The following is a 15,029-nucleotide window of genomic DNA, read 5'->3' as shown; positions in this document are numbered from 1 at the left end:
TCTGATTATCACTGTGGAAAGTCCCTTCAGTAATCGGTGGTGCAGGGCGAAAGTTGGCGGCGTGGTGTGTCTCCACCAAGCGCCGGGCCCCGTTGCCTGGTAACCGCTTGTGGCGCCGCGCATGCGCCCACATTCAACAGCCGGACGGCAAAGTTTTCGCAGCAGCCAATCAGCGGCTGTGTGGTGGTCACGTGGGTCGGCCGTGGGTCGGCCGCGGGTCACCGGCGCCGTTCCCCGGGCGTCGGCTGGTGAGTAGTTTGTGGTGAAGGCGGCTTGGGGTTGGGGTGGTGGGAGAGGTGGCAGGAGAGAAGGGGCTGTAGGAGGGTGGAAAGTCGAAGAGGGGTAGGAGGAGATGGGGGTAGGCGGGTGTCTTCCCTCAGAGGGAGGGAATCACTGAAATTCTCTGCCCCGAGAGTGGCGGAGACCGGATCATTAGAGATATTTAAGGTGATACATTTAGATATTTAGAGATAGATGCATATTTGAAAGATCGAGCAATTGAAGGTAATGGGAAACTAGCACAGAAGAGGAGTTGAGGCCCGCATAGATCGGCCATGATCGTAGTGAATGGCAGGGCAGGCTTGAGGGGCCGAGTGGCCTCTCCTGTTTCTTTGAGTTCTTGTGTTAAGGAGAGGGTGGGAGATGAGGGAAGGGGGTGAAGGGAGAGAAGAAAGTCTCAAATGGGGCATAAGTGGGTTGTATCTATTTCTAACCCCCTCTTCCCCAACCCTCATTCCTCCTACATTCATATCCCAATTGTTTATGTCAACAACAGTCATGATGCCAGCACTGATCCCTGTGGGACAGCACTGATCACAGGCTTCCAATCACAAAAGCAGCCCTCCACCTCCTCTGCCTTTTATTACCAAGCCAATCTTAGATCTAATTTGCCAACTTGCCTTGGATCCCATGGGCTCTAGCCTTTTCAACCAGCCTTTCACGTGCAACCATGTCAAAGGCCTTGCTGAAGTCCCATGTAGACAACGTCAAACACACTGCCCTTGTCAATATATTTTTGTTACTTAAAAAAACTCATTCAAATTAGTTAGACTTCAGCAAAGTCTTTCTAACTATCTTTGATCAATCCCTGCCTTTTCAAGTGAAGATTAATTCTGTCTCTCAGAATATGTTTTCCCATAACTTTCCTATGACTGATTTTAGATTCAATGGCTTATTCCTGCTGCCCTCCTTAAATAAAGGTCCTCAGTGTCTCCAGCATTTTCTACCCTTGTTGGTGTTACTGGGTTCCCATACAATATCTACATTATGGTGCAGTTCCTTTGAAGCTCCTGTATCCACTGCAATATTATTACCATCTGGTCATGTCTTCAGGAGAACATTTTAAGCAAATGTCATTCTTTTCAGCTCTTTCAACTCTTCTTTGCAATTCCTGACTTACTCCCTCCTTTGGCTCTGATCCTAAACCAATTGTCCAACATTGGGAAGCACTAGTAAAATATAATAGTAAAGTTAGCTGCCTTGATTCAGTTTGTTTTGCCTCCTGGTTGTTGATTTCAATGATGTACAGATCTGAGGCAGTAATGAGATATTTTATGTTTCAGTCAAGGAGATGGATTTCCTCATTCTCTTCCTCATTTATTTGGCCATTTCCCTTTCCTGCATGGTGGTCGCCATCAAGTTTTCCAGACAAAGTCGGGAATGCTTTACAAGGATCTCCCACCATGTGACTTGGGTAAATGCAGTTCAATAACAACATTCAAGATCTGTGTTGAACCATCACAGTTGAGAATTTGGTCAGAGTTCAGCACTGAAAGACAAGAATGTGTTGCCTTTCACCAACAGTACTTGTGATCTGGTTTGTGTAAGGGACTAAGTACTTAAACTTCTATTCTGTGTGTAAAGCAAATTAGTGTAAAGGAGAAAACCTTCAACAGACCACACAGTAAAATATAGATTAAAACATAAAAAACAGGTTATGTGTTTGGATTGCCGAATGTGAAAGATGGTAGACTATGAGATACTCCTGAACAATCAGCTCTGTGGTAGCCTTGAATCTTTTTGGCTTAAGAGGCATGGAACTGGAGTGTGATTTGAGGATGTTACAATGCATGAGGGAGAAATATTTGGACACTTAGCTACAGCCACATCCTGTAGAGAGGTGCAAATTCAGAACGCAGCCAGTGTGACATATAAATGTCCAGTGTGACATATAAATGTCCAGTGTAAGGGGAACTTGCCTAAGCCAGGAATGTTTCTTCAGGTTCTTATCTGAACTACCTGTGAGGATAAACAGTGTCAAGGGAACAACCAGAATGCTGATCATCACATCTTGAAGGCATTCCAGAGTGGATAAAGGAGCAGATGTGAAATGTAGTCGCAAGGGATTGGATAAATAGGTCGGTGAAACAGCAATGCCATTTCGCTCATCTGATCAATGAAGTTGTGGGTTCTACTTTCTAAGTATTCTCCAGATAAAGAAATTTTTTGAAATTCCTTTTCGGATTTATTAGTCACCACCGTATACTTAAAGCCTGTCATCCTTCAGGGGAGGATAATATTGAACACCACAGGGAAATAAAAGGAATGCAAAATAGAGTTAGGACTAGCTTAAGCACGATTTACCACGTGTCCTTGTATTGTGCAATATAATTGTCGTAAACTATATAATACAAGAATTTGAGGGACAGGATTCTGAATCCGTTTGATGTTATTACCTTGCAGAAGATCTATTTCTATCTCCATGTATGATACCTTCTGGATAGGTTAAATTCTCAGTCTCTGATTCCACATGCAGTAGCAAGGCCTGGGCTTGGCAGAAGGCAAGCTTCTTGATGGCAAACATTGAAAGAGTGAAGTATATTCAGAGCCTTGACTTCTGCTTGGAAGGTTTTGGAGAGATTTGCTTTATCTTCCAGCTATCAGGGTCCATGAAAGTTGGCTGTGTTCACAATATGATAACTGCATTGTATCTCTCCTCAAGGAATCATACGAATTGGACCTATTGAGTCCTTGCTAGTTAAGTGCTACCAAGCCTAAATTTCCTTAACCAACTCTTGGTCCATGACCTTGTAGTTTAAGCACATTGAATTCTCATCTAGTTACTCTTAAAATGTGATCAGAGTTCAAAGCTGTTAAATACTTTGGTGCTCTTGAAGGCATTTGCAATGCGTATGAAGGTAGTAATTGGAGTTACATTGGCACTAATGAAAGAACTGTGCCCCAAACTATTGAGACAATGTTCCATTTTTAGAATGTGACATTGTTATTCTAGCCTTGGGACATTGACCCTAGGTTTCACCCTTATCTCCTGAGTCAGAAGATCAGGGCTTCAAGTTGTGCTCTAGGACTCAGCAAACAATCTGCTGGAGGAACTCAGTGGGTCGAGCAGCATCTGTGGGAAGAAAGAAATTGTCCAAGTTTCGGGCCAAAACCCTGCATCAGGACTGCTGTAGGACTGTTGGATTGCTGGAGCTTCTGACTTTCAGATATTAAATTCTAGCCTTGTCTACCTTCCCAGGTTAATGTAATAGGATCTCAAGGCACTGACTAACTGAAGAACATGAGATTTTCCTCATGTAATGGCCAATATCAATCCCTCCACCAACCTCACCAGAACAATAGGTTATCTAGTCTTCATCATACTGCTAGCGCTGGTAGCTGGCTGTGGACAGATTGTCTGCTGTATGACTTGGCGTGGTAACAGTGTCTTTACACCTTAATGGCCTGGATTGACTGTAGAGTTATTTGACTCATCCTAAGGTCATGAAATGTGCAATATAAATGCAAGCCTTTCTTCTGCCTCCATTTTCTTTCCATCACTAATAGATGATTGGGCCAATGATTCCTCGATGGATGCAGGTAGCAGTGCAGTATGCTTTACATAGGCTCATCCATCAGAGGTGAGTGTGGACATTCTTAAACCACCTGCACACACCAATCCTCATTCATTCTGTGTAGATGGTGTGGTTAGCAGGGGTGTGAATCTGCTTGCCACAACACTATGTTCAACTCGTGTTGCAAGTAAACAGTTTAGTGCCCAACTAATTCACATTAAGAATTTGAAATATTTCTACAGGGCTTTCCATTTACTTTATCCATTCATTGAAAAGTTTTTCAAGCTTCTCCTCATGTTATATTCTCCCATTCCTGTTTTTTTTCATTTAATCTACATAAATTGCATCTTTTCATACATTCACTAACTTTCCTGTAAGGGGATGCCCAAAGTACAAGGTATTCCAGCTGTTGCCCAACAAATTCATAATCCGCTTGGTTTTGTATTCAGGAGCCTATTTATTAAAAAAAATTATAGCTTTCCACTTGTATATCTGCACCCTGATATCTAATCTGTTCCTTCACCCTGTTGAGAATTTTATCATTTTTGATTCTCCATTTCCAAAAAGTGCTATTTTACATCTATCTTTATTCCAACCTTCAATGTCTGTATCCTCCACTAACCTTCCTGCATTCCACTTAGCAGTTTTCAAGTTTCCTAATTTTAAATTATTCAAGTTTTGTTTATTTTCTCTTAAGGTAATTTTCTGTTTCCAAATTCATTGCGTACACAAAGAAGGGAAAGTCCTGCAACAAACCTTTGTATTCCTGGAATTCTTTTCCAGAATACATATTAATCCATCGCTCTTGAGTAAGAGTTTACCTGGTGGTGGTAAGGCAGTAGAAGCAGATAGGAGCCCTGCCGGGGACAGAAGCTAGTGAACCAATGGATATGTAAACTACAAAACTCACCTGGAGCATAGACCCAGCTAATAAGTAGGATGATTTGCAATGAACACAGTGCATCAACTTTTAGAGTAGCAAATCGCTTCCTTTCACTTTTAACAGGAACTCCTTCTTCCTGGCCCTGCATCTTCTGTTGGAAGTAGCTGTATATGGAGAGTATTCCTGGGAGGTGTTCCCTTACTCCTTGGAATTGGGATTCACACTCAGTATCTTGCTGATGCCTTACATCCTGCTGTTTGGAAAGATGTACTTTTTCTACCTGTGCTGCACCAGTGACCCTGGTAAGAAACAGACTGGTGAAATAATTTGGGAGGCTCATCTGTCTCAAGCTAATGTGCTGCCGCCTTTCCTCCTCAGTTGACTGTACCAGTTCATTATAGGTATAGTTCATATGGTGGATTGCATTCTTGCCTTGAAGTCAGAAAAATGAGAGCTTGTGTCCCATTTTCAAGGATGACACTTAAAAGTAATACTTAGGTGGGGGTGGTTTCGGATGAGACCTTAAAACAAAATCCCCTCTCAGTTGGGTGTAATAGATGCCATGGCTCTATTTCAGAAGCAAGTTGTCAAGTTCCAATGTTTTTCCCTTGAGCAACATTTTAAGATTGATTTGAAGAAAGAATGCTGGAAATAGTGAGCAGGTGAGGCAGCATCTGTGGAGGGAGAAACAATGTTCAAGATGATGATGACCCTTTTTGCCTCCATGGGTGCTGCTGACCTGCTGAGTATTTCCTGCATTACCTCTTTCAGATTCACAGCATCTGCATTGTTTTTGCTCTTTGATTACTTAACATCAATTATCTGATCAATACTTTCTTCTGTTTGTGGAGTGCTGTGTTTCCTACATTACAGCTTTAAACATTGTTTAAAGTTATTGATTGGCTGTAAACTGCTTTAGAGATCCTTAGGTTATAGATGGAAGTCTGTTGTTTCTTTTAACATAGCACCTCCACCCATTTTTTTGTTACTGAACTGAAGAGCAATTTTAATACAAATGAAAGTTTATACAAAGGAAAGATGATTACCATTTGCCATGGTACACTGGTTGATACTGGGGCATCTCTACAATGTTTTCACCTTGCCCTCAGGAGGGTGCCTTAATTTCCAACTTCAACCTGGTTGTGAGGTGGATCCAGCAGGCAAATACACACTGCTCGGCCCGAGAGAGGTGAGAAAACCCCTGATTAAGTATTTGCTTTGAGTATTCAGCAGCTCTTACAGCCCAGTTAAACGTCAAGGAGAGGAGCAGAAATACTGCAAGTTAAGCCAAAGACTTTCTGGCGTTTGAATAAAATCAAGATGTTGTGGATGCTGGAAAACTGAAAACAGAATTGCTGGAAATATTTATCAGGTCAGACAGCATCTGTAGAGTGAAATAGGATTTTGGCTCAATTTTTCATCAGTCAGTTCCACACATGTTTACAATTTGTGTCTTTGATTGTCTTGTTTGCAGCACTTATATTTGATTTTGAGCTTAATGTGCATTTATTGATTGTTTTTCGAAGGTATAATTTCTCCTTCAAACCACAAGCAGCTGCTGAAAGTGTATACGTATGATGGAACTTTGTACCAATATGCCCGTGTCTGCTCAACATGCAAACTCGTGAAACCGGCACGGTCAAAGCACTGCCGTAAGAAACTTACGACATATGGGGAATATGGGTGTGTATTGAGAAAGCATTTAGGAAATCTGGAAAGATACACAGCTTAATGTGTAGGGCATAGATCTTCTTCATTTCTGACAAATAGGTGAAGGTTTTTAGAATTCGACAGAATTGCCAAGTATTTGCAGGAGTCCAAATGGGACTTGGAAGGATAACAAACAAGGTCAAACAGCACAAAAACGGGCCGTTGGGCTCACCAAGTACGTGGCAACCATTAAGCACCCATTTAACCATAGAACCATACAGCACAAAACAGGCCCTTCGGCCCACCATGTTGTGCCGTCCATCAAACCACCCTCACACTATCTAACCCTTTCCTCCCACATATCCCTCTATCTCACATTCCTCCATATGCCTATCCAACAAACTCTTGAACCTGTCCAATGTATCTGCCTCCACCACCACCCCAGGCAGTGCATTCCATGCACCAACCACTCTCTGGGTGAAAAACCTCCCCCTGACATCTCCCCTGAACCTCCCATCCATAACCTTAAAGCCATGCCCTCTCGTCTTGAGCATTGGTGCCCTGGGAAGGAGGCGCTGACTGTCTATCTATTCCTCTCAATATTTTATATACCTCTATCATGTCTCCTCTCATCCTCCTCCTTTCCAGTGAATAAAGCCCTAGCACCTTAAGCCTCTCCTCATATTCCATACTCCCTAATCCAGGCAGCATCCTGGTAAATCTCCTCTGCACCCTCTCCAACGCCTCCACATCCTTCCTATAATGCGGTGACCAGAACTGAACACAGTACTCTAAGTGTGGTCTAACTGGAGTTTTGTAAAGCTGCATCATCACTTCGCGGCTCTTAAACTCAATCCCACGATTTATGAAAGCTAACATCCCATAGGCCTTCTTAACTGCTCTATCCACCTGTGAGGCAACTTGCAGTGAACTGTGAATATGAACCCCCAGATCGCTCTGCTCCTCTACACTGCCAAGTGCCTTGCCATTTACCCTGTACTCTGCCCTGGAGTTTGTCCTTCCAAAGTGTACCACCTCACACTTCTCCGGATTGAACTCCTTCTGCCACTTGTCAGCCCAGCTCTGCATCCTATCAATATCCCCCTGTAAGCTCCGACAGCCCTCCACACTATCCACAACACCACCAATCTTTGTGTCATCTGCAAACTTGCTAACCCACCCTTCCACCCCGTCACCTAAGTGATTAATAAATATCACAAAAAGTAGAGGTCCCAGAACCGATCCCTGCGGGACACCACTAGTCACAGCCCTCCAATCTGAATGCACTCCCTCCACCACAACCCTCTGCTTTCTACAGGCAAGCCAATTCCTAATCCACACAGCCAAGCTTCCCTGGATCCCTTGGCCTCTGACCTTCTGAAGAAGCCTACCATGAGGAACCTTATCAAACGCCTTACTAAAATCCATATAGACCACATCCACTGCACTACCCTCATCAATCTTCCTCGTTACCTCCTCAAAGAACTCTATCAGGCTTGTGAGGCAAGATCTTCCCTTCACAAAGCCATGCTGGCTGTCCCTAATCAGTCCATGATTCTCTAGGTGTTCATAGTTCCTATCTCTTAGAATCCTTTCTAACAGCTTACCCACCACAGACATGAGACTCACTGGTCTGTAATTCTCTGGACTATCCCTACTACCTTTTTTGAACAAGGGGACAATATTCGCCACCCTCCAGTCCTCCAGTACCATCCCCGTGGACAACGAGGACTCAAAGATCCTTACCAGCGGTTCAACAATCTCCTCCCTCGCCTCTCGAAGCATCCTGGGGAAAATCCCGTCAGGCCCCGGAGATTTATCTGTCTTGATATTATTTAACAACTTCCACACATCCTCTCTCTTGATATCTATAACCTCGAGAACATTACCCTTACCAGCACTCCCTTCCGCGTCATCAAGACCCCTCTCCCTGGTGAATACCGAAGAGAAGTATTCATTGAGAACTTCTTCCACTTCCGCCGCCTCCAGGCACATTCTCCCACCTTTGTCTTTAATCGGACCTACCTTTACCCTAGCCATCCTCCTACCCTTCACGTAGGTGAAAAAGGCCTTGGGATTTTCCTTAACCCTACTAGCCAACATCTTTTCATGTCCCCTTCTAGCTCTCCTCAGCCCTTTCTTAAGTTCCTTCCTCGCTACTCTATATTCCTCGCGGGCCCTGTCTGAACCTTGCTGCTTATACCTCATGTATGCTACCTTCTTCTCCCTAACTAGTCATTCCACTCTCTCGTCACCCACGGTTCCTTCACCCTGCCATTCCTTCTCTGCCTCACCGGGACATATTTATCCCTAACATCCTGCATAAGATTTACACTAATATCAGCTTATTCTCATTGTATTCTCATCAACTTGCCCCATATTCTCCCACCCACCTGCACAGTAGGGGCAATTAAGAGTGGCCAGTTAACCTACAACCCACATATCTGTGGACTTTGAGAGGAAACCCTCGCAGTCACTGAGGCAACATGCAAACTCCACGCAGACAGCACTGTCGTCTGTAGTGAACCTGGGTCACTGGAGCTGTGAGGCAGCAGCACTACCAACTGTACCACAGTGCCACCCTACAAAAGGTGATTTGGGTTCTGCAATTTTGTTCTTTTAAAAACTGAGCATAAACTTGATTGTTATAAAATTGAGAATAAGTGAAAATATAGGAATTTTTTTTAAGTCTTGACTGAACTTGCAAAGGGTTTTTTAAATTGAATTCAACTTTAAATTTGAAACCCATCTAACAGGAAGAGCCCTGGAAATTTGCCATTCAGATGCAATGTGTGAAGAAGAAAGTCTTGCATTTACGTATTAACCTTCTAGAACTAAATCAATAAATGAAGCACAGGCACAGCAATGAATGAATTCCAAGTACTTCATTAGACAGTAAAGTATTTGGGCACTAATGGTGATATGCTTCTGCCAGCTGAGATTTTGACACCAAGAGATGGTTTCTCTCATAGGAGTTGATTTATAATGACTGTAGAGCTACAGCTGCTCTCCAGGAGCTCACCAGAACAGCTGAGCCCCAAAGGTGTTGGCAGTTTAAAGTCAAGTCCAGCATAGTTCTCCCCAATGGTTTGATACTTGCTGAGAGCTCTTAATTAATTTCATACAGGTCTTGCAGAAAGGCAAAGGGGAAGGACATCCCTCCCACATGGGCTGAATTTGAAGCTGGCTTCAGGAGTAAAAGTAATGATTTCCTTTTCTCTCTCCCAGGAGTGTGCAACCGCTGTGTCCATCGATTTGACCACCATTGTGTCTGGGTGAATAACTGCATTGGGGCATTAAACATACGTTACTTCCTGTTCTACCTGGTGACCCTCTTGGGAATGGCAGCTGCAGTGGGAACAGTGACAATAAGATTTCTTGTCCAAGTGGCATTGATGTCTAATCTACCTCAGGCCATGTACGTGAACGCTGAGGGGGAACATGAGCCTGTTGGTGTCCTGTTTATAGTCCAGGTAGGGTAACTGAGTCTGTGGAGCTTTTGTGTTGTTGTTTGGGTCTTTGCAAACAATACAACCTTTCAGAATCCCTGCACTGCTGAAATGTTGTTAGCTCCAAGTGACTTGTTATTTACTCACATATGTTATTTACTACTAAATATAATTTCTGTGGGGGTAAAATCTTTGAGCATTGAGTAAAAGTTCCACCAAATCCCAGCTATGAACCACTCTCTGAGTAACCACCAAAATAGATCATTTGGATAATCGTGGCAGCAACCCAACATGATACCCATAGTTAAGAAGAGAAATGGAATCTTATGAAAGGAAAACAATAATCAGCATGGATTTCAAAAGGTTACTCTTGCTTAACCAACCTCATTGAATTCTTTGAAAGATAATGCATTAGATGTAACAGATTTAGATTGGCAAAAGGCCTTTCAGGTATCAATCTCTCATGAGGTTAAGAGAATGTGGTGTTGGGATCAGAAGCGAAGTAGATTGCCAGCTGATTGTAAGATGGCAAAAGAGTAGTGGTGAAGGAGGCTAATTTGAGGTCCCACAAAGAGTGATGGAGTAACTACTATTCGCAGCATACATTAATGCTGTGACCAACATCCAAGTTGGGGGTGGAGCAGGGGGAGTAGGGAATAATTCATATCAAATTACACTAAGATATTAGTCAACTTGTAAAAGAGTATATAGTTGTTTTAGCTGAAATTCATTTCCAGGGAATTACATCTTGGTAAGAAAAGCAGATGTATTTCTGGGAAAATAAAATAATCTAAATGGAGTAGAAGAGCAAAGGTCTGAATACAACACACAATCTGCTGAAGGAACTCAGCAGGTCAAGCAACATCTGTGGCAGGAAAGGAATTGTAGTCGTTTCAGGTCGAAACCCTGTATCAAAACAGAAGGGAGATGGCCAGTATAAAGAGGGAAAAGGGAGTGGTGGACAGGAGTCCGAGGTGATTGGTGAACTGAGGTGGGGTGTATTGAAGACAGGCAAGTTGTGCCAGGTAGGGGAGGGGAGCAGGGGTGGTTAGGAAATGGTGGCCGGTGAATGATAGGTGGAGATAGAGAGAGGTGAAAACAAAATATTGAAAGGTAGATGGAGCAAGGTGGGGGGCGGGGGGGTGGTGGGAGGGGAGTGTGAAGATAGGAGACAACTGCTGGAAGGAGATAAGCAGGAACACAAGAGGGCTACCAGTGCTGGACTTATCAAAGTAAAGGAGGCGAGAATGGGCATCATTAGAGGAGAGGTGAATGGCAGTTGGATCCAGAACCAGATGGGGTAGTGGGGAAAGCTGTGGGAGAACTGTGTGTGCAGTGGGTGGATGCAACCAGGAGGGGGAGGAGACAGTGATGAGGGGCTGGGGCCTTTGAGGGAAAGGGGACAAAAATGGGAGGACCAGAGGTGGATTGGAAGGGGGGAGGGGGGAAACAACCCACTGGAGAGGAGGGTTACCTAAAATTAGAAAACTCAATGTTCATGCCATTGGATACCCAGGGGGAATATGAGGTGTAATTCCTTCAGTTTACGTTGGGCGTTGTCTACGTAGTAGAGAAGACCGAGGATGGCCAGGTCAGTGTGGGGATGGGAGGAGGAGTTGAAATGGTCTGCAACTGGAAGCTTGGGATGGCTCTTGCGGACAGAGCATAGGTGCTCTGTGAAACGGTTGCCCAGTCTGCACGTGGTCTTGCCGATGTAGAGAAGGCCACATTGGAATCACCGAATGCAGTAGACACACAGTTGATATTCTTCTTGTAATATCTTTGTGGATCTTATCTTGAATTTGCTGTATAATTACTTACGTGAGTAATTGATTTCTTGTGAAGTACTTTGGGATATCTTTGAACTTAAAGTGGCACATGAATGCAGGTTTGTTGTTATTCTGGAATTGAACCACACTAGTTAATGCTCAGCAATTAGCTCACTCCAGCATCAGCAGTATGACTAGCATACCTGCATGAAGTTTATTGTACAGTGATTCCTGATTGTTGATGAGGGTTTTCATTTATTTTTGTTTTTGGAATTTAACATTTCTAATCCCTTACAGAGGGATCTCTATCCCATAACTTTTTATTGCTCTGTTTAGTTTTATCACTTGATTTCATGCTGTTTTCAGGAAATAGCAAAACAAGGCCAGGCTTTGGTTTTAACTACCAAACACTATTAGTAGAGTATAAGAGTGACACAATATATTAACATTACTTGCCTGCTCTAATTAATGCTTTTCAGTGACCAACATCCATACTCCTTTGTATTTGCAGCCCTATCTACTTTTTGACAGAAAATGCAAAATAGTCTTATTACTGTTGCACTGTAATTGAAGTAATTATTTATCACATTGACATTTTAAGTTATTCTCTCATGACCATAAAAGTCTGGAGCTCCTTGCCTTCCATCCTCAACAATCTACGGGCTCTTTAAAGCCTAGGCATTGCATCATTTAAACTCTACAACTTGGCTGTGTCTCCTACTCTTCATCCACTGAAGCAGTGCTTATTCACTAGTAATCTGCTGACTGATGTTCAGTTTTAATTGCCTCAAGACCACTGGGCTTCAGACCTCCGTAGCTTTAAAGTGCTGAACTTCAGAGGCAAGGTCAGGATGAATATAACATCAAGGCAACATTTTGACCAGTGTAACATCAAGAAGCCTTAGCAAAGTTGAAGTCACTGGGCATCAAAAACAAATATCTCCACTGGCTAGAGTTGTACCTCACACTGTTACTGTTCAGTTCCGGGACAGCATTGATGGAGCTGCTTCATCAATGATCTTCCTCCATGATAAAGTCAGAAGTGGGTGTGTTCTGAGTCAGTATTTATTCTTTGATTATTAAAACAGTGTCCAATCATTTGAGGGCATATAACTACAAAAGAAATTAGTGGGGCTGGAGTGGTTTGCACTGGTGATTGGGTACTTATATTTTTCTTCTTGTAATAACTTTGTTCTATTTGCAGAAACTGTTCCTGACCTTTCCTCGGATCCTCTTCATGTTGGGCTTCACGCTGCTCTCCTTCTTCCTGCTGGCAGGATACTCTGCTTTTCACTTATTCTTAGTGATGACAAATCAAACATCAAATGAGTGGTACAAATACAAGAACAGCTGCAGATGTCGCGTGGACAACAGCCGCACAGACAGGCGAACATGGGAAAATGTCTATCATAGGGGGTTCATCACAAACATGAAAGAAATCATCTGCCCTGTGACAACTCAGAAAAGATTCAGATAATGAGAGACAAATGGATATTTTTTTTAAAAGAAGTTTTTTGCTAGTTTCCACATCCTATTTTTTCTACTTCAACTGATTAAAATTGAAAATGGTCGACTACTCTTTGACTTCATTCCTCTATTGCATTTGACAAATTGGATTTTCTATGAAAATTAAGAATGGTTTGTATCCTGTACAAAAAGACCTTGTATTCATTTACCCTCAGCTTCAAGGGTCTGACTACTGGGGACCTTACTACGAGATGAAAAATTAGCTTGAGTTGAACAGGATGTGACAACAACAGTAAGCCTGAACCTACAGGATTGGCAAAGTGGAAGTATTTTAAATTAAATGCAAAATGGCAAATAAGTTGAGATTGTTGAAGGGAAAGATCAGGAGCCACACCAATCATTACTATTAGGTAATTAGTGGGGATCAAGGATGATTGTTCCACTCTGGCTGCAAGTCACCACAGAATCAATGTGCTCAATAGGCTCTCTTCATGGCCCAGTGGTGCAGCAGTTAATGCTGCAGTCTCACAGCTTCAGTGACCCAGGTTCAATCTGACCTCTGTGTGGAGTTTACATGTTCTTGTTTGGTGTACCACTGGGTGCTCCAGTTCCCGGGGAAGTGGGAGAGGGGGTGGAGTTGTGGAGACAGATTGGTGGCATATCTCCATTGCCTGCTGTGGATAGTCCAGGTCTTGAAATGGAGGAGGGCAGGAATCACAGCTGCCTGCTAGATTCATGCTCAGTTGAGTTCAATCTTAAAACACCCTTTTCCTTAATTAGCTAAAGGCTGTGCTACCTTCACTGAAGGTGCTGTTGAATTTCATTATCTTTGCAAAGAAATGGCTCCTGAGATATAGAAGGTAGTCTGTTCTTTTGTGAACCTTTATTCCTGTCACAACTCAGGCATTGGTGTATCTCCACATCTAATGGGCTGAAACCTTTAGGGCATAGTTTACAAAAGGTGTTCTGCCTTATGTTTTCTTTGTCAATAAAATCAGCAACATAATAAATAATAGCTATGGAAAAGGTGGAAAACTCAGGCCGGGCATTATTATAAGGGCAGTTTATAAAAAGGTTTAATCTTTAAGGTCAATTCAAAAGAGACCTGTGTCTTGCTGTTCTAGGGAGAGACAAAGCTAATTTAGTCTGTGAAAGGACTGGCATTGCCAGGGGTAACGGTGGATGCCAGAATAGTCACGGATGGTGATCAGAAGGGATGAAAGGGCATCTCTTTTACTCTGCAGATAGTATCTGATGCAAAAGTTTTCACCATTTCCTATTTCAATACATAACCTTGTTGATTGGAGCCATCAATGGCGAAGGATTCAGTCTCTGCTATCAGTTACTTTTACAGCCTTAACCAGATCAGCTTGAAGTTTCTACCTTTCTTCACATCCTAATAACCTTGGTGCCTCACCTCAGTACTGGCTCAAGGGGTGTAAATAGGGTTGCTGGGTGGCCCAAACTACACACACAGACTAGAGAGCATCTGTAACAAATGCTGCACAGGCATAATGTTCAAATTCTGCCCTTTATTTGAGGTCAGCATAGCCAGACACTGGTTGTCAATGAGATCAGTATATACTTAAAGTACACCAAAAATGATCAGCATAAAGCAGGTCGAACTCTATGGAACCACATGGTATTTTCATTCACATCCAGGGCACAGGGGTGCAGCCTTCAGCAAAAACCACCTGCAATCACGTAGAAGAATGTCAGCAGAAAGATCCTGCAGCACCTTCTTGTCAGTTCTGGATTCTGCTGCCCATCTCCAGAGATTTATTCCTGAAAGTGGCCCCACGACTGGGAAGTTATCTTCAGAGCAGACATACTAGTACCATACTGCATAGGAGCTAAAGCACTGTTGGTAATAATTGAAAGGAATACTAAACATGTTAATATAGTTATGCTTTGTAGAGCTTGGCAGCTAAGCTCTGATGAGACACATACCTTATATCATGCTGATGTCACATGCAATTTGCTTTTGTTGCAATCTGATCATTTCTGTCATTCTTAA

At 42.9% G+C, this 15,029-nt stretch overlaps 1 protein-coding gene across 3 annotated transcripts; it reads left to right on the top strand.

The window, feature by feature from the left end:
* The first annotated feature begins 202 nt into the window (after window positions 1–202).
* Window positions 203–13,121, top strand: zdhhc4 (zinc finger DHHC-type palmitoyltransferase 4). Of its 3 annotated transcripts, XM_052021839.1 has the most exons (7): window positions 203–248; window positions 1,563–1,693; window positions 3,787–3,860; window positions 4,801–4,979; window positions 6,204–6,329; window positions 9,556–9,800; window positions 12,750–13,121. In XM_052021839.1, exons 2-7 carry the CDS (start codon window positions 1,571–1,573, stop codon window positions 13,020–13,022), a joined length of 1,020 nt encoding a protein of 339 aa, XP_051877799.1. In that variant the 5' UTR covers window positions 203–248; window positions 1,563–1,570; the 3' UTR covers window positions 13,023–13,121. The 3 variants fall into 3 exon arrangements, with proteins under 3 accessions (XP_051877799.1, XP_051877800.1, XP_051877801.1); XM_052021840.1 differs by lacking the exon at window positions 6,204–6,329; XM_052021841.1 differs by lacking the exons at window positions 1,563–1,693; window positions 3,787–3,860 and having other exon boundaries at window positions 213–248.
* Window positions 13,122–15,029: the final 1,908 nt, after the last annotated feature.

The sequence above is a fragment of the Pristis pectinata genome, chromosome 8 (genome assembly GCF_009764475.1).
Source record: "Pristis pectinata isolate sPriPec2 chromosome 8, sPriPec2.1.pri, whole genome shotgun sequence".
NCBI classification, from domain to species: Eukaryota; Metazoa; Chordata; class Chondrichthyes; order Rhinopristiformes; family Pristidae; genus Pristis; species Pristis pectinata.
The sequence above is the reverse complement of the archived record's forward strand: the minus strand, read 5'-3'. Positions and strand labels throughout refer to the sequence as shown.